Raw genomic sequence first — 25,472 nt, forward strand, 5'->3', positions numbered from 1 at the left:
CCAGCCACTCAATACCAGTCAGTCAGGTCTCCCTCCATGTTTACCTAAGAGGATATTTACTGTGTTCTCCCCAGTCTGTACCAGCCAGTCAATACCAGTCAGTCAGGTCTCCCTCCATGTTTACCTAAGAGGATATTTACTGTGTTCTCCCCAGTCTGTACCAGCCAGTCAATACCAGTCAGTCAGGTCTCCCTCCATGTTTACCTAAGAGGATATTTACTGTGTTCTCCCCAGTCTGTACCAGCCAGTCAATACCAGTCAGTCAGGTCTCCCTCCATGTTTACCTAAGAGGATATTTACTGTGTTCTCCCCAGTCTGTACCAGCCACTCAATACCAGTCAGTCAGGTCTCCCTCCATGTTTACCTAAGAGGATATTTACTGTGTTCTCCCAGTCTGTACCAGCCAGTCAATACCAGTCAGTCAGGTCTCCTCCATGTTTACCTAAGAGGATATTTACTGTGTTCTCCCCAGTCTGTACCAGCCAGTCAATACCAGTCAGTCAGGTCTCCCTCCATGTTTACCTAAGAGGATATTTACTGTGTTCCCCAGTCTGTACCCCAGTCTGTCAGGTCTCCTCCATGCCTAAGAGGATATTTCAGTCTGTACCAGCCAGTCAATACCAGTCAGTCAGGTCTCCCTCCATGTTTACCTAAGAGGATATTTACTGTGTTCTCCCCAGTCTGTACCAGCCAGTCAATACCAGTCAGTCAGGTCTCCCTCCATGTTTACCTAAGAGGATATTTACTGTGTTCTCCCCAGTCTGTACCAGCCAGTCAATACCAGTCAGTCAGGTCTCCCTCCATGTTTACCTAAGAGGATATTTACTGTGTTCTCCCCAGTCTGTACCAGCCAGTCAATACCAGTCAGTCAGGTCTCCCTCCATGTTTACCTAAGAGGATATTTACTGTGTTCTCCCCAGTCTGTACCAGCCACTCAATACCAGTCAGTCAGGTCTCCCTCCATGTTTACCTAAGAGGATATTTACTGTGTTCTCCCCAGTCTGTACCAGCCAGTCAATACCAGTCAGTCAGGTCTCCCTCCATGTTTACCTAAGAGGATATTTACTGTGTTCTCCCCAGTCTGTACCAGCCAGTCAATACCAGTCAGTCAGGTCTCCCTCCATGTTTACCTAAGAGGATATTTACTGTGTTCTCCCCAGTCTGTACCAGCCAGTCAATACCAGTCAGTCAGGTCTCCTCCATGTTTACCTAAGAGGATATTTACTGTGTTCTCCCCAGTCTGTACCAGCCAGTCAATACCAGTCAGTCAGGTCTCCCTCCATGTTTACCTAAGAGGATATTTACTGTGTTCTCCCCAGTCTGTACCAGCCACTCAATACCAGTCAGTCAGGTCTCCCTCCATGTTTACCTAAGAGGATATTTACTGTGTTCTCCCCAGTCTGTACCAGCCAGTCAATACCAGTCAGTCAGGTCTCCTCCATGTTTACCTAAGAGGATATTTACTGTGTTCTCCCCAGTCTGTACCAGCCACTCAATACCAGTCAGTCAGGTCTCCCTCCATGTTTACCTAAGAGGATATTTACTGTGTTCTCCCCAGTCTGTACCAGCCACTCAATACCAGTCAGTCAGGTCTCCCTCCATGTTTACCTAAGAGGATATTTACTGTGTTCTCCCAGTCTGTACCAGCCAGTCAATACCAGTCAGTCAGGTCTCCCTCCATGTTTACCTAAGAGGATATTTACTGTGTTCTCCCCAGTCTGTACCAGCCAGTCAATACCAGTCAGTCAGGTCTCCCTCCATGTTTACCTAAGAGGATATTTACTGTGTTCTCCCCAGTCTGTACCAGCCACTCAATACCAGTCAGTCAGGTCTCCCTCCATGTTTACCTAAGAGGATATTTACTGTGTTCTCCCCAGTCTGTACCAGCCAGTCAATACCAGTCAGTCAGGTCTCCCTCCATGTTTACCTAAGAGGATATTTACTGTGTTCTCCCAGTCTGTACCAGCCACTCAATACCAGTCAGTCAGGTCTCCTCCATGTTTACCTAAGAGGATATTTACTGTGTTCTCCCCAGTCTGTACCAGCCAGTCAATACCAGTCAGTCAGGTCTCCCTCCATGTTTACCTAAGAGGATATTTACTGTGTTCTCCCCAGTCTGTACCAGCCACTCAATACCAGTCAGTCAGGTCTCCCTCCATGTTTACCTAAGAGGATATTTACTGTGTTCTCCCCAGTCTGTACCAGCCACTCAATACCAGTCAGTCAGGTCTCCCTCCATGTTTACCTAAGAGGATATTTACTGTGTTCTCCCAGTCTGTACCAGCCAGTCAATACCAGTCAGTCAGGTCTCCCTCCATGTTTACCTAAGAGGATATTTACTGTGTTCTCCCAGTCTGTACCAGCCAGTCAATACCAGTCAGTCAGGTCTCCCTCCATGTTTACCTAAGAGGATATTTACTGTGTTCTCCCCAGTCTGTACCAGCCACTCAATACCAGTCAGTCAGGTCTCCCTCCATGTTTACCTAAGAGGATATTTACTGTGTTCTCCCCAGTCTGTACCAGCCAGTCAATACCAGTCAGTCAGGTCTCCTCCATGTTTACCTAAGAGGATATTTACTGTGTTCTCCCCAGTCTGTACCAGCCAGTCAATACCAGTCAGTCAGGTCTCCCTCCATGTTTACCTAAGAGGATATTTACTGTGTTCTCCCAGTCTGTACCAGCCAGTCAATACCAGTCAGTCAGGTCTCCCTCCATGTTTACCTAAGAGGATATTTACTGTGTTCTCCCAGTCTGTACCAGCCAGCTCAATACCAGTCAGTCAGGTCTCCCTCCATGTTTACCTAAGAGGATATTTACTGTGTTCTCCCCAGTCTGTACCAGCCAGTCAATACCAGTCAGTCAGGTCTCCCTCCATGTTTACCTAAGAGGATATTTACTGTGTTCTCCCCAGTCTGTACCAGCCAGCTCAATACCAGTCAGTCAGGTCTCCCTCCATGTTTACCTAAGAGGATATTTACTGTGTTCTCCCCAGTCTGTACCAGCCACTCAATACCAGTCAGTCAGGTCTCCCTCCATGTTTACCTAAGAGGATATTTACTGTGTTCTCCCCAGTCTGTACCAGCCAGTCAATACCAGTCAGTCAGGTCTCCCTCCATGTTTACCTAAGAGGATATTTACTGTGTTCTCCCAGTCTGTACCAGCCAGTCAATACCAGTCAGTCAGGTCTCCCTCCATGTTTACCTAAGAGGATATTTACTGTGTTCTCCCCAGTCTGTACCAGCCAGTCAATACCAGTCAGTCAGGTCTCCCTCCATGTTTACCTAAGAGGATATTTACTGTGTTCTCCCCAGTCTGTACCAGCCAGTCAATACCAGTCAGTCAGGTCTCCTCCATGTTTACCTAAGAGGATATTTACTGTGTTCTCCCCAGTCTGTACCAGCCAGTCAATACCAGTCAGTCAGGTCTCCCTCCATGTTTACCTAAGAGGATATTTACTGTGTTCTCCCCAGTCTGTACCAGCCACTCAATACCAGTCAGTCAGGTCTCCCTCCATGTTTACCTAAGAGGATATTTACTGTGTTCTCCCCAGTCTGTACCAGCCAGTCAATACCAGTCAGTCAGGTCTCCCTCCATGTTTACCTAAGAGGATAGTTTACCAGCCACTCAATACCAGTGTTCATGTTTCCCCAGTCTGTACCAGCCACTCAATACCAGTCAGTCAGGTCTCCCTCCATGTTTACCTAAGAGGATATTTACTGTGTTCTCCCTCGTCTGTACCAGCCAGTCAATACCAGTCAGTCAGGTCTCCCTCCATGTTTACCTAAGAGGATATTTACTGTGTTCTCCCCAGTCTGTACCAGCCACTCAATACCAGTCATTCAGGTCTCCCTCCATGTTTACCTAAGAGGATATTTACTGTGTTCTCCCCAGTCTACCAGCCACTCAATACCAGTCCAGGTCTCCCTCCATGTTTACCTAAGAGGATATTTACTGTGTTCTCCCCAGTCTGTACCAGCCAGTCAATACCAGTCAGTCAGGTCTCCTCCATGTTTACCTAAGAGGATATTTACTGTGTTCTCCCCGTCTGTCCAATACCAGTCAGTCAGGTCTCCTCCATGTTTACCTAAGAGGATATTTACTGTGTTCTCCCCAGTCTGTACCAGCCAGTCAATACCAGTCAGTCAGGTCTCCCTCCATGTTTACCTAAGAGGATATTTACTGTGTTCCCCCAGTCTGTACCAGCCACTCAATACCAGTCATTCAGGTCTCCCTCCATGTTTACCTAAGAGGATATTTACTGTGTTCTCCCAGTCTGTACCAGCCACTCAATACCAGTCAGTCAGGTCTCCCTCCATGTTTACCTAAGAGGATATTTACTGTGTTCTCCCCAGTCTGTACCAGCCAGTCAATACCAGTCAGTCAGGTCTCCCTCCATGTTTACCTAAGAGGATATTTACTGTGTTCTCCCCAGTCTGTACCAGCCAGTCAATACCAGTCAGTCAGGTCTCCCTCCATGTTTACCTAAGAGGATATTTACTGTGTTCTCCCCAGTCTGTACCAGCCACTCAATACCAGTCAGTCAGGTCTCCCTCCATGTTTACCTAAGAGGATATTTACTGTGTTCTCCCCAGTCTGTACCAGCCAGTCAATACCAGTCAGTCAGGTCTCCCTCCATGTTTACCTAAGAGGATATTTACTGTGTTCTCCCTCGTCTGTACCAGCCAGTCAATACCAGTCAGTCAGGTCTCCCTCCATGTTTACCTAAGAGGATATTTACTGTGTTCTCCCCAGTCTGTACCAGCCAGTCAATACCAGTCAGTCAGGTCTCCCTCCATGTTTACCTAAGAGGATATTTCCTGTGTTTTGTTCTCCCCTCTGGTTTTTATTCACAAAGCTAATGGTCTGTAGTGTTTGCACGGCGTATTTATCTAAATTCCTATTATGTATTTCCACCCCCTTGGGCCCGAAGCGGGGATTTTTCTCTCCACAAGGATCAAAATGCCAATAAAATTGTTCTAGCTAATTTACTGCCGCTCACCCTGAACTTCCCAGGATTGTTGTGCTGGTGTCCCCCAAAACTGTCCCCTTGCTGAAAAAGATGTAAATGGAGTTGTTTTGCGCCTCTTTCTCTACTCGCCCAGCCTAGGCTGCATAGCCAACTAGGCTAGCCTCTGTATGGTGAGGAGGCATGCTGCGGGGAGTGGTTAGACAAGAATGACGAACAGTGATCACTAAGTCTGTGGCGAAGGACATACTGCTCAACCCGGACCAGGCCCAAAACCCCGACACTCGAAATAGGAAGAGTCGGCATTAAAAGCCAGCGTGCGGGGATACCTGACGAGACTACGAGGGAGAGTGGATCAACCGCTTCTACCCTCCGTTCTATTGGCGAACGTGCAATCACTGGAGAATAAACTGGACGAGCGCCGTTTGACACTATCCTATCAGCGATGTCTGAAGAACCAGCTGTTCATATCATATCCTATGTTTCTACGAGTCTTGTCTGAACAAGGACATGGAAAATATAAATCTAGCTGTTTTTTCTATACATAAGCAGAACAGAACGGCAGTGTCTTTAGTTAACAGCTGGTGCACAATCTATATATTAAGGAAATCTCAAGGTTCTGCTCGCCTGAGTTAGAATACCTCATGATAAGCTGCAGACTATACTATTTACCAAGAATGTATTTATATTTTTCGTAGCTGTCTACTTACCACCACAAACTGATGCTGGCACTAAGACCACACTCAACGAGCTGTATACGGCCATAAGCTAGCAAGAAAATGCACTCCTAGTGGCCGGTGATTTTAATGCAGGAAAAATTATTTCATTTCTACCAAAATATCACCTGTGCAACCTGAGGCAAAACAAGATAACTACAATTCACCTTTACTCCACACAGACACTCATACAAAGCTCTCCCTCGCCCTCCATTTGGCAAATCCGACCATAACTCTATCCTTCTGATTCCTGCTTACAAGCAAAAACTCAAGCAGGAAGTACTAGTGACGCACTCAATATGGAAGGTCAGATGAAGCTGACGCTAAGTTACAGGTCTGTTTTGCTAACACAGACTTGAATATCTTCCGGGAATCATCTGATGGCATCGAAGTTTAACAAATCAGTCACCAGCTTCATTAATAAGCGCATCGATGACGTCGTCCCCACAGTGACCATACGTACATATCCCAATCAGAAGCCATGGATTACAGGCAACATCAAAACTGAGCTAAAGGCGCGAGCTGCCACTTTCAAGGAGTAGGAATACTGGTGTGCAAAAGAACCAAAAGGTAAATAAAAACAACGTGGGGATGAGGTAGGTAGGTTGGATGGGCTATTTACAGATGGGCTATGTACAGCTGCAGCGATCGGTAAGCTGCTCAGATAGCTTAAAGTTAGTGAAGGAGATATAAGTCTCCAACTTCAGCGATGACCGGTGAGATATACCTGCTGGAGCGCTAATCAAGACGCAGAAATCCTGCTATGCCGTCCGATTAACCATCAAACAGGCAAAGCTTCAATACAGGAGTAAGATCAAATCCTACTGACGAGCATCAGAGATCAGAGATCAATGTGGTTGCATGAAATGATAATGTGCCCTAGTGGGCTGAACCGGCATGGCGGCTTGTTAGACAAAGGGGAAATGGGGGTCGACCTAAGAAGTCACGACAGAGTTAATAATTATAACAATTAAAATGCTAATCCTTTACACATGAACGCTCACTCATTCGGGAAAAATTGCAATCAATCAATATATTTACGCTCAGTGTGTCGTCTTGATCGCTGGTGAAAAGTCTTTATTTTGTAGAATTGTCCGTCTCTCTCTCTCTGTCTTGGTTAGAGGGGATAGTTCAAAGTGACATTCGTTATAGAATGGATGTTTCGGCGGTTGTCGTTTTTCACGTTCAATGATACTGAATTCCTAGCTGCAGACTAGTAATTAATATCAAAGACTTGTTCTTATTCTGTCGATATCGATAGTCTAAGAGTTTAACCATGTGGTATGGTTAAAAGATTCAGCAATGGTCTGCCACCTTTGTACTCCCGTGATTGAGAAAAACATGGTCTACTGATAATTTCTCAAAGTTGGGTTTTATTCGGAATGGCAGAGGAGGGCTGTCCCAGGATGTCTGACCCTAACTGGGCTCAGGGGCGGTCCTCTGATTTAGTTCAAATCAAAAGGGAATTGTATTTTTCTTCATTAAACAGTCCACAATCATATTACCCAATTATACGAACAGTATCATACTCACTCATTCATCTTATACAACAATTAGATGTCAAACTCATATCTGAGGCTATTATATAAACAGCGTTATGGTAATGTGGCCACACCGTCTCTCTTGAGCTTCCCAAGTTGTGACAAATGGACCAGTTCGTAGCTGGATTCTTCTCCGATCTTTTACACTTTCTCTGGAACATGAAATTTGTTCGTACCTCGAGTTCTGTGAGTTGGAAGCAATTCCTTTATGCTCCATGGAAAATGTTGATCTCTATACTGTGTGACCATGAGGCAAGGTTTTCTTTAGGAATTTACAACCTCACTCTGCCCACAGCAGTCTGGTTGTAGAAGCAGAGAGCGAGGGATGGTGCTCGCTGTACTCAAAAGAGGGCAATGTCATGACACCGGTCACTTTGACCCTTCATGTACATGTTACCTCAACTACACTACCTTGTACCATTGCACATTGACTCGGTACTGGTACTCGTTGCGTATAAAGCCTCGTTATTGTTATTTTATTGTGTAACTATTTATACATCTTTTATTGTTACTTTTTACCTCTGCGTTGTTGGGAAAGGGCTTGTGAGGAAGCATGTCACGGTAAAGTCCACACATGTATAAGCTTGCGACACATGGGGAGAGGTTAGGGTGCGACTGTGCAGCCAGCTATGTGACGCCACTCTGTTTACTGCAGAACGGTCTTGGAAAACTTTGTATTAGAGCTACGTGACATTTTTATTTTCATTTAACCAGGACATCAATTGTGAATATTGGCTGCAAAACCTGGCTGCAACCAACAGAATCCATATCATAGACAGTGTATTAGTTGAGTTCCATAGTACTGTCCACTGTACAACTCATTAGTTGAGCTCCATAGTACTGTACAACTCATTAGTTGAGCTCCATAGTACTGTCCACTGTACAACTCATTAGTTGAGTTCCATAGTACTGTCCACTGTACAACTCATTAGTTGAGTTCCATAGTACTGTCCACTGTACAACTCATTAGTTGAGCTCCATAGTACTGTCCACTGTACAACTCATTAGTTGAGCTCCATAGTACTGTCCACTGTACAACTCATTAGTTGAGCTCCATAGTACTGTCCACTGTACAACTCATTAGTTGAGCTCCATAGTACTGTCCACTGTACAACTCATTAGTTGAGCTCCATAGTACTGTCCACTGTACAACTCATTAGTTGAGTTCCATAGTACTGTCCACTGTACAACTCATTAGTTGAGCTCCATAGTACAACTCATTAGTTGAGTTCCATAGTACTGTCCACTGTACAACTCATTAGTTGAGCTCCATAGTACTGTCCACTGTACAACTCATTAGTTGAGCTCCATAGTACTGTCCACTGTACAACTCATTAGTTGAGCTCCATAGTACTGTCCACTGTACAACTCATTAGTTGAGCTCCATAGTACAACTCATTAGTTGAGCTCCATAGTACTGTACAACTCATTAGTTGAGCTCCATAGTACTGTCCACTGTACAACTCATTAGTTGAGTTCCATAGTACTGTCCACTGTACAACTCATTAGTTGAGCTCCATAGTACTGTACAACTCATTAGTTGAGCTCCATAGTACTGTCCACTGTACAACTCATTAGTTGAGCTCCATAGTACTGTCCACTGTACAACTCATTAGATTAGTTCCATTGTACAACTCATTAGATGAGTTCCATTGTACAACTCATTAGATGAGTTCCATAGTACAACTCATTAGATGAGTTCCATAGTACAACTCATTAGTTGAGCTCCATAGTACTGTACAACTCATTAGTTGAGCTCCATAGTACTGTACAACTCATTAGTTGAGCTCCATAGTACTGTCCACTGTACAACTCATTAGTTGAGCTCCATAGTACTGTCCACTGTACAACTCATTAGTTGAGTTCCATAGTACTGTCCACTGTACAACTCATTAGTTGAGCTCCATAGTACAACTCATTAGTTGAGCTCCATAGTACTGTCCACTGTACTCAACTCATTTTCTGATTTTCAACCCTCCAAAAATCGAATTCTTCTTTGATAAATATGGCTTACAGCCAACAAATTACTCCAAATTGGACTGTTTCCCCACCTTTGGTTGGATTTAATTACAGTACCATCTTACCATGTGCACACACACCTCCCCAGCAGCTGTCTGACCCATTTCGGCTGGCCCCGTGCCGGGGCTACGTTCGGCCCTCACCAGCTGCGGAGGTCAGGTACGGACATGCTGTGGAGACCAACTCACCAAGGCCTTTATCACCACACATCTCTTTGTACCCCAGGTCCCTTGAGGACCTGCAGAAATCAAGAGGGCGAGGAAGTGTAGAGTGCCAGAACACAATCCTCTCCTCTCACCCCCACTCTCTCCTCTCTCTCTCCCCCCACTCTCTCCTCTCACCCCCACTCTCTCCTCTCACCCCCCACACACACTCTCTCTCTCTGGCTCACTAGATTCAGTACCACTAAGTGTATAAGGCAGACCAGAAGATTAATTTAATCTGTTGATTTATTTTCTCTTGTTCGTACTTGCCGAGTTGACTTGACTTGCCTAGTTAAAAAGTTACAATCTCCCTCTCTCGCTCTTTTTTTCTCTCGCTCGCTCTTTTCTCTCTCGCTCTTTTCTCTCTGTCTTTCTTTCCTCTCTCGCTCTCTCTCTTTCCCCTCTCTCGCTCGCTCTTTTCTCTCTCGCTCGCTCTTTTCTCTCTCGCTCGCTCTTTTCTCTCTCGCTCGCTCTTTTCTCTCTCGCTCGCTCTTTTCTCTCTCGCTCGCTCTTTTCTCTCTCGCTCGCTCTTTTCTCTCTCGCTCGCTCTTTTCTCTCTCGCTCGCTCTTTTCTCTCTCGCTCGCTCTTTTCTCTCTCGCTCGCTCTTTTCTCTCTCGCTCGCTCTTTTCTCTCTCGCTCGCTCTTTTCTCTCTCTCTCTGTCTTTCCCCTCTCTCTCTTTTCTCTCTCTCTCTCTCTTTTCTCCCCCTCTCTCTCTTTTCTCTCTCTCTCTTTTCTCTCTCGCTCGCTCTTTTCTCTCTCGCTTGCTCTTTCCCCTCTCTCTCTCTCTTTTCTCTCTCTCTCGCTCTTTTCTCTCTCTCTCTTTCTCTCTCTCTCGCTCTTTTCTCTCTCGCTCGCTCTTTTCTCTCTCGCTCGCTCTTTCCCCTCTCTCTCTTTTCTCTCTCTCTCTCTCTTTTCTCTCTCTCTCTCTCTGTCTTTCCCCTCTCTCTCTCTTTCCCCTCTCTCTCTCTCTTTCTCTCTTTTCTCTCTCGCTCGCTCTTTTCTCTCTCGCTCGCTCTTTTCTCTCTCGCTCGCTCTTTTCTCTCTCGCTCGCTCTTTTCTCTCTCGCTCGCTCTTTCCCCTCTCTCTCTTTTCTCTCTCGCTCGCTCTTTTCCCTCTCTCTGTCTTTCCCCTCTCTCTGTCTTTTCCCTCTCTCTCTCTCTTTCTCTCTTTTCTCTCTTTATCTCTTTTCTCTCTCGCTCGCTCTTTTCTCTCTCGCTCGCTCTTTTCTCTCTCGCTCGCTCTTTTCTCTCTCGCTCGCTCTTTCTCCTCTCTCGCTCGCTCTTTCCCCTCTCTCTGTCTTTCCCCTCTCTCTGTCTTTCCCCTCTCTCTGTCTTTCCCCTCTCTCTGTCTTTCCCCTCTCTCTCTCTTTCCTCTCTCTCGCTCTTTCCCCTCTCTCTCTCTCTTTTCTCTCTCGCTCGCTCTTTTCTCTCTCTCTCTCTCTCTCTCTCTCTCTCTCTCTCTCTCTCTCTCTCTCTCTCTCTCTCTCTTTCCTCTCTCTGTCTTCCCCTCTCTCTCTTTTCTCTCTCGCTCGCTCTTTCCCCTCTCTCTCTCTCTCTCTCTTTTCTCTCTCGCTCGCTCTTTCCCCTCTCTCTCTCTCTCTTTTCTCTCTCGCTCGCTCTTTTCTCTCTCTGTCTTTCCCCTCTCTCTCTCTCTTTCCCCTCTCTCTCTCTCTCTGTCTTTCCCCTCTCTCTCTTTTCTCTCTCGCTCGCTCTTTTCTCTCTCTCTTTCCCTTCTCTCTCTCTCTCTCTTTCCCCTCTCTCTGTCTTTCCCCACTCTCTGTCTTTCCCCTCTCTCTGTCTTTCCCCTCTCTCTGTCTTTCCCCTCTCTCTCTTTTCTCTCTCGCTCGCTCTTTTCCCTCTCTCTCTCTCTTTTCTCTCTCTCTCTCTCTTTTCTCTCTCTCTCTCTCTCTCTCTCTCTCTCTCTCTCTTTCCTCTCTCTGTCTTTCCCCTCTCTCTCTTTTCTCTCTCGCTCGCTCTTTCCCCTCTCTCTCTCTTTTCTCTCTCGCTCGCTCTTTCCCCTCTCTCTCTCTCTCTCTCTTTTCTCTCTCGCTCGCTCTTTTCTCTCTCTCTCTGTCTTTCCCCTCTCTCTCTCTCTTTCTGTCTTTCCCCTCTCTCTCTCTCTCTTTCCTCTCTGTCTTTCCCCTCTCTCTCTCTCTCTCTCTCTCTGTCTTTCCCCTCTCTGTCTTTCCCCTCTGTCTTTCCCCTCTCTCTCTCTCTTTTCTCTCTCGCTCGCTCTTTTCTCTCTCGCTCGCTCTTTTCTCTCTCGCTCGCTCTTTTCTCTCTCGCTCGCTCTTTTCTCTCTCGCTCGCTCTTTCCCCTCTCTCTCTGTCTTTCCCCTCTCTCTGTCTTCTCTCTCGCTCGCTCTTTCCCCTCTCTCTCTCTCTCTCTTTCTCTCTCGCTCGCTCTTTCCCCTCTCTCTCTCTCTCTCTCTCTCTCTTTTCTCTCTCGCTTGCTCTTTTCTCTCTCTCTCTTTCCTCTCTGTCTTTCCCCTCTCTCTCTCTCTCTCTCTCTCTCTCTGTCTTTCCCCTCTCTGTCTTTCCCCCCTCTCTCTCTCTTTTCCCTCTCGCTCGCTCTTTTCCCTCTCGCTCGCTCTTTTCCCTCTCGCTCGCTCTTTTCTCTCTCGCTCGCTCTTTTCTCTCTCGCTCGCTCTTTCCCCTCTCTCTCTCTGTCTTTTCTCTCTCGCTCGCTCTTTCCCCTCTCTCTCTTTTCTCTCTCGCTCGCTCTTTCCCCTCTCTCTCTCTCTCTCCTTTTCTTTCTCGCTCGCTCTTTTCTCTCTCTCTCTGTCTTTCCCCTCTCTCTCTCTCTGTCTTTCCCCTCTCTCTCTCTCTCTCTCTCTCTCTTTCCTCTCTCTCTCCCCAGGTTGTTATGGTGTTAGTCTGGACACGGTACACAATCAGTCCTGGATGTGTTCGCGATGTACAGCGCTCGCCTGGACAGCGGTGAGTCCCTCACTCAACACAATGCCTTCACCTGAAACATGTTCCTACAGACTGAAACCGCTGTCTCTATTGACCATCTATAACGTTTTGGAAACGTATATGTAGGAACATCGCTCACCCTGAAACAGTATGTCCTTTCCTCTGTGATTGGTCAACAGTAGAGACCTTCCCTTAAAAACAAGGAAAATGGTATCGTTTGTCAATTTTGAGACGCTATAGCCAGTACACACTTCCTTAGAATAGTCCGAATGAATCCAAAATAACTCAAGTCTGTCATTAATTTTGACGTTTTGCCTGAGGATATCTGAAGTCACACATTTTGTGAATCCCCCCGGGTCCACTGCCTACCCACATCCTGACCTCTGTGTTTGTGTTCTCACAGGACTGCTGTCTGTGTAACTTACGGGGAGGGGCTCTGAAGATGACCACAGACAACCGGTCAGTGGCCTTTCCCACCTTCTTAATACCACTGGAATACCGCTATGTTACGTTAAAATGCATTACTTATGACATTCACTGTGTGTAGTGTCGTCGCCTTACCAGTATCATGGTGTGTAGCTCAGAAATAAACACGAGACTCTGGGCAACACTGGGATTCTATCATCGTCATAGCCCTACTTGATACTGGCATCGTGACCCTAGGTGACCCCAGGTGTTGTGAACAGTCAGGGGCGCACGTCGATTTGTGTGTCCTCTCCTCTCTACCAGGTGGGTCCATGTGATTTGTGCCATCGCCGTGGCGGAGGCTCGCTTCGTCAACGCCATCGCAAGGGAGCCGGTGGACATCAGCGCCATCCCCGATAGCAGGAAGAGTCTGGTGAGTGGAGAGGGAGGGAGCCAAACTCACTGGGTCATGTTCATTACATACCAAACAGTAGACAAAATAACTAATACTGAGGGACTACCTGGAGTTGTCCAATAAGAAACACACTTTTTGTGTGTGTGAATCTCTTTAACATGTTTTAACATGTTTTCCCTCATGAACAGCGCCCTGGTCCATTTATTTTTGTGTGTTGTGTTTTATATTGTCGACGCGTTAACACAGTCATTTCAGCCAGACACACAAAAACCTTTTGACCTCCCTTGTAATTGAGGAGCCTCAATACAGGAGGCTGGATTGGCTAGGATTAGGCCTATGCGCCCACTAACATGCTCCTAAACTGTAACTACTCTCCCTGGTCTCTCACTCTGTCCATCACATGCTTACCTCTCTTCTCTCTCTCTCATATCTCATTCTCACTACTCGTTCTCTCTCACTGTCTCACTTTCCTCGGCCACTCCTCGCTCTCTCTCTCTCTCTGACACATTCAATTAGTTTTTTAATGGTGTAGAATACCCTCAGTGCATCTCTCTCAGTTCATTCACGGACTCGTTTAGGTATCCAGTTGAGTTTATTTTAAACCTATGTAATTGTAGTGTGTGTAGTTGTCTATATATTTTGTACCAATTGAGAACTTTGGTCTAATTCCCTGAGATCTGGATCTTCTCTGGAAAATCATTGTTTTAGTCTTTTTGGGGTTTACGGCCAGGGCCCAGGTCTGGCAGTACTGCTGTAGCAGGTCCAGGCTCTGCTGTAGGCCATGTGCTGTGTGGGTTTACAGCCAGGGTCCAGGTCTGGCAGTACTGCTCTAGCAGGTCCAGGCTCTGCTGTGGGTGACAGCAGGCACAGGTTATCTGTGAAGAGCAGATATTTAACCTCTGAATTGTGAAGACTAACACCAGGAGCTGAGGATTTTTCTAGAATAGTGGCCAATTCGTTGATGTAAATATTGAAGAGTGCAGGGCTCAGATTGTAACCCTGGCGAAGGGTTGCTGCATGTATTGCCAGTATACATTGATGCACTTAGGTTGGAGTCCTTAACTCGTTTTTCAACCACTCCACAAATTTCTTGTTAACAAACTATACTTTTGGCTTGTCGGTTAGGACTCTATTACTTTGTGCATGACAAAGACATATTATCTCACTTACAATTCACTGTGTCACAATGGGTCAGAAGTTTACATACACTAAGTTGACTGCCTTTAAACAGCTTGGAAAGTTCCAGAAAATAATGTCATGGCTTTAGAAGCTTAGGCTAATTGACATCATTTGAGTCAATTGGAGGTGTCCCTGTGGAGGTATTTCAAGGTATACCTTCAAACTCAGTACCTCTTTGCTTACATCAATGGGAAAATCTAAATTCAAAAATCTAAAAAAGAAAAGAAAAAGTCTGAAGGTACCACGTTCGTCTGTACAAACAATAGTACGCAAGTATAAACACCATGGGACCACGCTCCCGTCATACCTCTCAGGAAGGAGACGCGTTCTGTCTCCTAGAGATGAACGTACTCTGATGGGAAAAGTGCAGATCAATCCCAGAACAACAGCAAAGGACCTTGTGAAGATACTGGAGGAAACGGGTACAAAAGTATCTATATCCACAGTAAAACGTGTACTATATTGACATAACCTGAAAGGTTGTTCAGCAGGGAAGAAGCCACTGCTCTAAAACCGCCATAAAAAAGCCAGACTACAGTTTGTAACTGCACATGGGGATAAAGATCGTACTTTTTGGAGAAATGTCCTCTGGTCTGATGAAATAAAAATAGAACTGTTTGGCCATAATGACCATCGTTATGTTTGGAGGAAAAAGGGGGAGGCTCGCAAGCCGAAGAACACAATTCCAACCGTGAAGCATGGATGTGGCAGCATCATGTTGTTGGGGTGCTTTGCTGCAGGGGGGACTGGTGCACTTCACAAAATAGATGGCATCATGAGGATGGATAATTATGTGGATATATTGAAGCAACATCTCAAGACATCAGTCAGGAGGTTTAAGCTTGGTCGCAAATGGGTCTTCCGAATAGACAATGACCCCAAGCATACTTCCAAAGTTGTGACAAAATGGCTTAAGGACAACAAAGTCAAGGTATTGGAGTGGCCATCACAAAGCCCTGACCTCAATCTTATGGAAAATTTGTGGGCGAGCAAGGAGGCCTCCAAACCTGACTCAGTTACACCAGCTCTGTCAGGAGGAATGGGCCAAAATTCACCCAACTTATTGTGGGAAGCTTGTGGAAGGCTACCCGTAACATTTGACCCAAGTTAAACAATTTAAAGGCAATGCTACCAAATACTAATTGAATGCATGTCAACTTCTGACCCACTGGGAATGTGATGAAAGAAATAAAAGCTGAAATAAATAATTCTCTCTACTATTATTCTGACATTTCACATTCTTAAAATAAAGTGGTGATCCTAACTGACCTAAAACAGGGAATTTTTACTAGGATTAAATGTCAGGAATTGTGAAACACCTTAGCCAAATATGTTTAAACTCAGTTTATGTAAACTTCCGACTATATGATCGGTCGTGCGATGTTTTGATATAAATCCAATTTTTCTTTTACTCAAGACATTGTTTTTAAAAGACATTTTAGAACTCTTACATTTATAATACCACTATAATACTTTCCAGGTTACTGTTTACACAAATGCCTCTGTAATTGTTAGGGTAAAATTTATCGGGGCTTATGTGTCCTTGATGTGAAGGATGTAACCTAAACCCAGTATCAAATTAAACAGTTTTAATATAGCCAATTGACATTTCGCTCTAGTGAATTCGAGCATCTCATTTAGGATGCCGTCAGGCCTGAAGTTTCGTATTGAGCTCCTGGTCAGGAATTGAGGAGTCCAATGGATTTTGATTGTCCTTTTTTGCTCCATTCAACTTCTCATGAATTTGTCTTTGTTCTGCGTTTGCATCAATTTGAATGGTGTTGTAGTGTGTTTTAAAATGGGCTGTCCATAAGTCACCATTTTGTATTGCTAATTCCTCTTGTTTAGATTTTTATTTATTTACATTTTGCCAGAAGTTGTTTGTGTTTATGGACTTTATTTGTTCTGAGTGTGCCTCTTCTCTCTCTCCTTTCTCCTTTTTGGTCTCTTCTCGCTTTCTCATTCTCCGTCTCTTGCTCTCTCATGTTCTCTCTCACGCTCATTCTCTCTCGCTCGTTCTCTCGTCTGTCTGCCTCTCTGTTCTCTCTCACTCCGTTTTCTACCCTCCATCTGTTCTGTCCCTCTCCCCCTCCTGGATGGATTGTGTGTTTGCGGTCTGAGGAGCAGGAGGACTATGGTGAATAATAGATGCAAAACTGTCTGAATAATCAGGAGTCATTTCTCACTGCGCTAAATGATCTGCATTGATCCTGCTGGCAGGAGGCAATTTCCCATGGCTGCTGAACAAACTGCTTTCTTCCTTACTTTTATCTCTCCATCCCTTAATCCAAATCGACTTCACAGTCAATTGCACAGCCTTTGCAGTGGCATTGTCACAAATCTACAAGTAATGTTGTAATCTATGAAAGGAAGTGAGGATTGTCTCTTGAATAATTTACATCCACCCGCTGTCAAAGCCACGTTTCCGAAGGCTGTAAAAAACCAGCCCACCCTCTTAAAGATTGGATGACTGGGCCTGTCTCTGTGGTACATGTTTTGTCCTAACCCGTTGATATTAGCCTGTATTCAGAAAAGTGTTTCAGTCTGTGTTCCTTTTGAAAGTTCTGGGACAAATGGAAGGGTTTAAACTAATTGGAATGCAGCACAAACCCTCTAAGAACACCATGGTACCTTTTTTTGTTTTTCCTCTCAAGTAAAATAGTCACTATATATATCCCAAGTCGAATGGGACACTTTGTGTCGATTCATTCATTAGTGCAGAGACTGGTGAGCACTTCTACTCCATATTATACTCCTTGGTTACAAAAAACTTTCTAGAATGTTTGGCCCCAACCCTAAGATTTTTGAGAATTCTGTCTGCCACATTTGTTTGAATTTTTTATAAAGTTTACTTTACAATTGAAACATAAAAACTCTGAGGAAGTTATATGTAATGGCTTTACCAAAGCCGGCAATGTCTGAGGGGGAAAAAGGGGGGAAATTAGCAAACAAACAGATAAATGTTTGAGGTCCAAAATCCCCCCCGTGCTACCCTTTGGTTCGTTCCGTCTGTGGAGTCCATCTCGTGATTCTGGCCAGTGGAATATTAAATCGGGAGACTGTGGGGCCGCTGATATACCTCAGAGCCAGGGCCCTATGGGGGGCTTTGAGGCGGGGAGACCTGCAGGGTGGGGTTGAAAGAGTGGGGGAAAGGAAAGGAGGGATGGTGAGAAATAGAGAAGGGAGAATCTAATTGAAAGTGAAGGAGAGGTGGGCGGAAGGAAGATTAAAACAACTGAAGGACCGACACAGAATGAGATGGATTGATGCAGAGGGAGCAACGCCACTGCTAATGCATATAGGGGAAACACTGCAACGAGTAAACTGTGTTCATACTGTATCAAATATCTCAATCAAAGTTAACCCAGCTTTTAGCTGCTGATTTTTAAAAACTTACTCCTGAAATGTTTGTTTTTTTCCTCTGTCAATAGTGTATAGATAGGTGATATTGCATTTAGATACAGACAAATTGAATGTGTTGATTCTACCACACATCTCTGGTGTTGCAGAAGTGTGTATACTGCCACAAGAACACCAAGCAGATCTGTGGGGCGTGTATCCAGTGTTCCCAGGACAACTGCTCCACCTCCTTCCACGTCACCTGTGCCCACATCGCCGGTGTGCTCATGAAGCCAGCCGATTGGCCCTACGTGGTGTCTGTCACCTGCCACAAGCATAAGAAGACCAATCACAAGGTACAGTAGGGGCACAACATTGTATAATGTTCAGGTATTCATAGGTTATTCAGAACATGCATGCTTCTCTGGCATGTAGAATGAAAAATTCTGTCTATTTGCCACATTTCTACGTTAAACAGCAGCAAAATAATAATCTGTATAATAATGATGTATGATGTCAAGAAAAGTATTAGCTGCACTGTTAAGGTGTACCATTTTCTGATGAAGCCGTCTATCTATGCAATGGCCAGGGGTCTGTACACTGGACAGTGCATTTGGGAAGTATTCAGACCCCTTCCCCTTTTCCACATGTTGTTACGTTACAGCCTTATTCTAAAATGGATTACATGGATTTTCTTTCTCATCGATCTACACACAATAACCCATATTGTTGACAGTGTTTTTTTTTAGAAATGTTTGCAATTGATTTTTGTTTTAAATCCCTTATTTACATTTCTACAACTTGGAGTCCAATTGTGTTAAATTCAATTGCTTGGACAAGATTTGAGAAGGCGCACACCTGTTTATATAAGGCAGCAGGAGAGTGGAAAGGCAGTTTGCCAGTTACAGCAGCGCCTCCCCTGAACGATAACGAAGAGGTAGGTAATGAAGCGTACTTCATGAGCTGTAACCAAAAAACTACTGCCATTTGGAAAGTTTGAGGCGAGGGAGAAAATGTGGTGGAACAAGCATTGTTAGCTTTGCTAAATATCTTGCTAGCTGGAATGAATTCTCTGTTAGCCAGAGAAATGTTGAGCAACAGCCAAATTAACTGATGAAATAATTGAGTTGATGGTGTGAAAATTAGCTGGCTAATAAAGTCAGACAAACATCTCTGCAGCAATCCACCAATCAGGCCTTTATGGTAGAGTGGCCAGATGGAAGACACTCCTCAGTAAAAGGCACATGACAGTCCACCAATCAGGCCTTTATGGTAGAGTGGCCAGATGGAAGCCACTCCTCAGTAAAAGGCACATGACAGTCCACCAATCAGGCCTTTATGGTAGAGTGGCCAGATGGAAGACACTCCTCAGTAAAAGGCACATGACAGTCCACCAATCAGGCCTTTATGGTAGAGTGGCCAGATGGAAGACACTCCTCAGTAAAAGGCACATGACAGTCCACCAATCAGGCCTTTATGGTAGAGTGGCCAGATGGAAGACACTCCTCAGTAAAAGGCACATGACAGTCCACCAATCAGGCCTTTATGGTAGAGTGGCCAGACGGAAGACACTCCTCAGTAAAAGGCACATGACAGTCCACCAATCAGGCCTTTATGGTAGAGTGGCCAGATGGAAGACACTCCTCAGTAAAAGGCACATGACAGTCCACCAATCAGGCCTTTATGGTAGAGTGGCCAGATGGAAGACACTCCTCAGTAAAAGGCACATGACAGTCCACCAATCAGGCCTTTATGGTAGAGTGGCCAGATGGAAGCCACTCCTCAGTAAAAGGCACATGACAGCCCGCTTGGAGTCTGCCAAAAGGCAACGAAAAGACTCAGACCATGAGAAACAAGATTCTCTGTTCTGATGAAACCAAGATTGAACTCTTTGGCCTGAATGCCAAGCTTCACGTCTGGAGGAAATCTGGCACCATGTTGGTGGCTAGGACTGTGGCAGTCGTGAAATATCGTCAGCCGGGGATTATCAAGCAAGTTACTGTCGTTCTCACGGTAAATGACTGTTAATTAACAAACACATTTAGCATCGCCTGGCTTCCTACAAGCCACTGGTGCAGACCGTTTTGAACATCTACATTTTAAAACGTCTAATGAATCCATGTAATATAGCCTACACCTTCACAATGAATCCATGTAATATAGCCTACACCTTCACAATGAATCCATGTAATATAGCCTACACCTTCACAATGAATCCATGTAATATAGCCTACACCTTCACAATGAATCCATGTAATATAGCCTACACCTTCACAATGAATCCATGTAATATAGCCTACACCTTCACAATGAATCCATGTAATATAGCCTACACCTTCACAATGAATCCATGTAATATAGCCTACACCTTCACAATGAATCCATGTAATATAGCCTACACCTTCACAATGAATCCATGTAATATAGCCTACACCTTCACAATGAATCCATGTAATATAGCCTACACCTTCACAATGAATCCATGTAATATAGCCTACACCTTCACAATGAATCCATGTAATATAGCCTACACCTTCACAATGAATCCATGTAATATAGCCTACACCTTCACAATGAATCCATGTAATATAGCCTACACCTTCACAATGAATCCATGTAATATAGCCTACACCTTCACAATGAATCCATGTAATATAGCCTACACCTTCACAATGAATCCATGTAATATAGCCTACACCTTCACAATGAATCCATGTAATATAGCCTACACCTTCACAATGAATCCATGTAATATAGCCTACACCTTCACAATGAATCCATGTAATATAGCCTACACCTTCACAATGAATCCATGTAATATAGCCTACACCTTCACAATGAATCCATGTAATATAGCCTACACCTTCACAATGAATCCATGTAATATAGCCTACACCTTCACAATGAATCCATGTAATATAGCCTACACCTTCACAATGAATCCATGTAATATAGCCTACACCTTCACAATGAATCCATGTAATATAGCCTACACCTTCACAATGAATCCATGTAATATAGCCTACACCTTCACAATGAATCCATGTAATATAGCCTACACCTTCACAATGAATCCATGTAATATAGCCTACACCTTCACAATGAATCCATGTAATATAGCCTACACCTTCACAATGAATCCATGTAATATAGCCTACACCTTCACAATGAATCCATGTAATATAGCCTACACCTTCACAATGAATCCATGTAATATAGCCTACACCTTCACAATGAATCCATGTAATATAGCCTACACCTTCACAATGAATCCATGTAATATAGCCTACACCTTCACAATGAATCCATGTAATATAGCCTACACCTTCACAATCAATCCATGTAATATAGCCTACACCATCACAATGAATCCATGTAATATAGCCTACACCATCACAATCAATCCATGTAATATAGCCTACACCTTCACAATCAATCCATGTAATATAGCCTACACCTTCACAATCAATCCATGTAATATAGCCTACACCTTCACAATGAATCCATGTAATATAGCCTACACCTTCACAATCAGTCCATGTAATATAGCCTACACCTTCACAATCAATCCATGTAATGTAGCCTACACCTTCACAATGAATCCATGTAATATAGCCTACACCTTCACAATGAATCCATGTAATGTAGCCTACACCTTCACAATCAATCCATGTAATATAGCCTACACCTTCACAATCAATCCATGTAATATAGCCTACACCTTCACAATCAATCCATGTAATATAGCCTACACCTTCACAATCAATCCATGTAATATAGCCTACACCTTCACAATCAATCCATGTAATATAGCCTACACCTTCACAATCAATCCATGTAATATAGCCTACACCTTTACAATCAATCCATGTAATATAGCCTACACCTTCACAATCAATCCATGTAATATAGCCTACACCTTCACAATCAATCCATGTAATATAGCCTACACCTTCACAATCAATCCATGTAATATAGCCTACACCGTCACAATGAATCCATGTAATATAGCCTACACCTTCACAATCAATCCATGTAATATAGCCTACACCTTCACAATCAATCCATGTAATATAGCCTACACCTTCACAATCAATCCATGTAATATAGCCTACACCTTCACAATCAATCCATGTAATATAGCCTACACCGTCACAATGAATCCAAGTAATATAGCCTACACCGTCACAATGAATCCATCTAATACAGCCTACACTTTCACAATGAATCCATTATATATTTTAGACAGGTCTAAAGAAACATGATATGAAGAAAATGTAGCCTATTTCAGAAGAACAGAATAGCGTACTCTTATGTTATGCTATGCCATATGGCTGTGGGCTACACTATAGTTCATTGAGCAGATAAGATTTGGTTAGATTCCATGGCATTATTTTATAGTAGGAAGAATACAATTGAACAAAGCTGAATAAAATGGAAAGGATATTTTCTGAAAGATTTGAGGGATTGCTCACATGCGGCTAATCTGTGTTGAGCGATTAACAAAAATATAGGTCCTCCTATATGCTTAATTTAACGTTATTAATGTAACTTTAGTTGTTCAAATAATGTTGGGTTATATGTTTAGATTTGTTATACATTTTAAGGCTGTATGATGCGACTCTAAATTACGATTTGAAAAAGGTTGCTTGAAAAGCATGAGCTTTGCACTACAGAACGCCTCAAATTTCCCAGCGGCATCCCCTTTGTGTGGCCATAATGCCCCCCCCAACAAATACACGCCTTTTGCAGCCAGTGGCCGTTATTCCCTTCCCACCTCTCACTCACAGGGAAAGATGAACGGAGCAAAGCACAGGGAGATCCTTGATGAAAACCTGCTCCAGAGCGCTGAGGACCTCAGACTAGTGCAATGGTTAGCCTTCCAACAATGACCTTTAACACACAGGCAAGACAATGCAGGAGTGACTTCGGGAAAGGTCTCTGAATGTCCTTGAGTGGTCCAGGCAGAGCCCGGACTTGAACCCAATCGAACATCTCTGGAGAGACCTGAAAATAGCTGTGCAGCGACGCTCCCCATCCAACTTGACATGGCTTGAAATTATCTGCAGAGAAGAACGGGAGAAACTCTCCAAATACAGGTGTGCCACGCTTGTAGCATCATACCCAAGAAGACTTGAGGGTGTAATCGCGGTGGAAGGTGCTTCAACAAAGTACTGAGTAAAGGGTCTGAATACTTGTGTAAATGTGATTTTTGTTTTTTGTTAATTAGCAAAAATGTCTAAACCCTGTTTTTGCTTTGTCAATATGGGGTATTGTGTGTAGATCGTTTTCCCCCTCATCAATGCAATCCCTTTTAGAATAAGGCTGTAACAAAATGAGGAAAAAGTGAAGGGGTCTGAATACTTTCCAAATGCACTGTATGTGTAGCTAAGCTTCTGCAATTCCAACATGAACTCAAATAATAATGTTGAATAAATAACTTTTGTATTTGACATAATTACTGTCGGGTCCTTCTGTAGCTCAGTTGGTAGAGCATGGCGCTTGTAACGCCAGGGTAGTGGGTTCAATTCCCGGGACCACCCATACGTAGAATGTATGCACACATGACTGTAAGTCGCTTTGGATAAAAGCGTCCGCTAAATGGTATATATATACTGTGTATTCAAAACAACGAGTGAAATCTGCAAAGATTCATTCACTTGTGCGATTGAGCTCCTATGACAGTGGCTGCTACTCCCATAAGGTTGGGGACACAAGTGTTCTTCATCATTATCATGCCATGTCTTGGGTTTCTTGTCAAGCAAAGATTCTTGAATGTTTTGTAAATGTACAACTTCGTTCCTTTTTATCTGAGAATTATATTCTGAATGTACAGTGCCTTGCAAAAGTATTCACCCCTTTGGTGTTTTTCCTATTTTGTTGCATTACAATCTGTAATTTAAATAGATTATTATTTGGATTTCATGTAATGGACATAAACTAAATAGTCCAAACTGGTGAAGTGAAATAAAAAAAATAACATGTTTCATTTCAATTCTAATTATTATTATTTTTTTTAAGTGGTGCATGTATTCACCCCCTCTGCTATGAAGCCCCTAAATAAGATCTGGTGCAACCAATTACCTTCAGAAGTCACATAATTACTTAGATTGCACACAGGTGAACTTTGTTTAAGTGTCACATGATCTGTCACATGATCTCGGTATATATACACCTGTTCTGAAAGGCCCCAGAGTCTGCAACACCACTAAGCAAGGGGCACCACCAAGCAAGCTGCACCATGAAGACCAAGGAGCTCTCCAAACAGGTCAAGGACAAGGTTGTGGAGAAGTACAGATCAGGGTTGGGTTATAAAAAAAATATCCAATACTTTGAACATCCCACGGAGCACCATTAAATCCATTATTTAAAAAAAATGGAAAGAATATGACATGACAACAAACCTGCCAAGAGTGGTCCACCCACCAAAACTCACGGACCAGGCAAGGAGGGCATTAATCAGAGAGGCAACAAAGAGACCAAAGATAACCCTGAAGGAGCTGCAAAGCTCCACAGCAGAGATTGGAGTATCTGGCCATAGGACCACTTTAAGCCGTACACTCCACAGAGCTGTGCTTTACAGAAGAGTGACCAGCAAAAAAGACGTCTTAAAGAAAGGGGGGGGGGGGTGAATAGTTATGCTCAAGTTCTGTTTTTCTGTCTTATTTCTAATTTTGTATTTGTTTCAGAAAAAAATATATTTTGCATCTTCAAAGTGGGAGGCATATTGTGTAAATCAAATGATACAATCCCCCCCAAAAATCTATTTTAATTCCAGGTTGTAAGGCAACAAAATAGGGAAAATGTCAAGGGGGTGAATACTTTCACCAGCCACTGTACACAACACATACAGTACCAGTCAAAAGTTTGGACACCTACTCTTTCAAGGGTTTTTATTTGTACTATTTTCTACATTAAATATTACATATGGCATCATGTAGTAACCAAAAAAGTGCAAAACTAATCAAAATATATTTTATATTTGAGGTTCTTCAAAGTAGCCACCCTTTGCCTTGATGACAGCTTTGTACACTCTTGGTATTCTCTCAACCAGCTTCACCCGGAATGCTTTCCAGCAGTCTTGAAGGCGTTCCCAGGCTGAGCACTTGTTGGCTGCTTTTCCTTCACTCTGTGGTCCAACTCATCTCAAACCATCTCAATTGAGGTTGGGTGATTGTGGAGGCCATCTGATGCACCACTCCATCACTCCTTCTTGATCAAATAGCCCTTACACAGCCTGGAGGTGTGTCGGGTCATTGTCTTGTTGAAATACAAATGATAGGTCCACTAAGCGCAAACCAGATGGGATGGCGTATCGCTGCAGAATGCTGTGGTAGCCAGGCTGGTTAAGTGTGCCTTGAATTCTAAATAAATACCAGACAGTGTAACCAGCAAACCACCATCACACCACCTCCTCCATGCTTCACAGTGGGAACCACACATGCGGAGATTATCCTCAATTGGGTTGAGGTTGGGTGATTGTGGAGGCCAGGTCAACTGGCCTCCAAAGATGACCTGGCCTCTACATCCAGAGATCATCTGTTCATCTACTCTGCGTCTCACAAAGACAGTTGGAACCAAAAATCTCAAATTTGGACTCATCAGACCAAAGGACAGATTTCCACTGGTCTATTTTCCATTGCTCATGTTTCTTGGCCCAACCAAGTCTCTTCTTCTTATTGGTGTCCTTTAGTAGTGGTTTCTTCACAACAATTTGATCATGAAGGCCTGATTCACACTGAACAGTTGATGTTGAGATGTGTCTGTTAC

At 43.9% G+C, this 25,472-nt stretch overlaps 1 protein-coding gene and 2 long non-coding RNA genes across 7 annotated transcripts in view; 2 read left to right on the top strand and 1 right to left on the bottom strand.

Moving 5' to 3' along the window:
* LOC127910668 (uncharacterized) overlaps positions 1 to 8,616 on the top strand; it is a 30,200-nt gene extending 21,584 nt beyond the window's left edge. For all 4 annotated transcript variants that reach the window (XR_008075715.1, XR_008075714.1, XR_008075717.1 and 1 more), the window contains 2 exons: positions 3,684 to 3,763; positions 4,545 to 8,616. This is a non-coding gene — a long non-coding RNA (uncharacterized LOC127910668). The remainder of the gene's footprint in view (positions 1 to 3,683; positions 3,764 to 4,544) is intronic.
* The window catches only part of LOC118372740 (lysine-specific demethylase 4B-like), a 121,292-nt gene that overhangs the window by 82,646 nt on the left and 13,174 nt on the right, over positions 1 to 25,472 (top strand). The window contains exons 15-18 of the mRNA XM_052475330.1: positions 12,306 to 12,385; positions 12,768 to 12,823; positions 13,094 to 13,202; positions 17,873 to 18,058. Coding sequence (XP_052331290.1) covers positions 12,306 to 12,385; positions 12,768 to 12,823; positions 13,094 to 13,202; positions 17,873 to 18,058 — 431 coding nt within the window. The remainder of the gene's footprint in view (positions 1 to 12,305; positions 12,386 to 12,767; positions 12,824 to 13,093; positions 13,203 to 17,872; positions 18,059 to 25,472) is intronic.
* LOC127910671 (uncharacterized) lies at positions 21,082 to 22,151 on the bottom strand. Of its 2 annotated transcripts, none has more exons than XR_008075719.1 (3): positions 21,721 to 22,151; positions 21,358 to 21,555; positions 21,082 to 21,192 (listed from the first exon to the last, which is right to left on the bottom strand). It is a non-coding gene; the product is annotated as an uncharacterized LOC127910671 (long non-coding RNA). The 2 variants fall into 2 exon arrangements; XR_008075720.1 differs by lacking the exon at positions 21,721 to 22,151 and adding an exon at positions 21,589 to 21,716.

Source organism: Oncorhynchus keta, chromosome 22, assembly GCF_023373465.1.
Source record: "Oncorhynchus keta strain PuntledgeMale-10-30-2019 chromosome 22, Oket_V2, whole genome shotgun sequence".
NCBI lineage: Eukaryota > Metazoa > Chordata > Actinopteri > Salmoniformes > Salmonidae > Oncorhynchus > Oncorhynchus keta.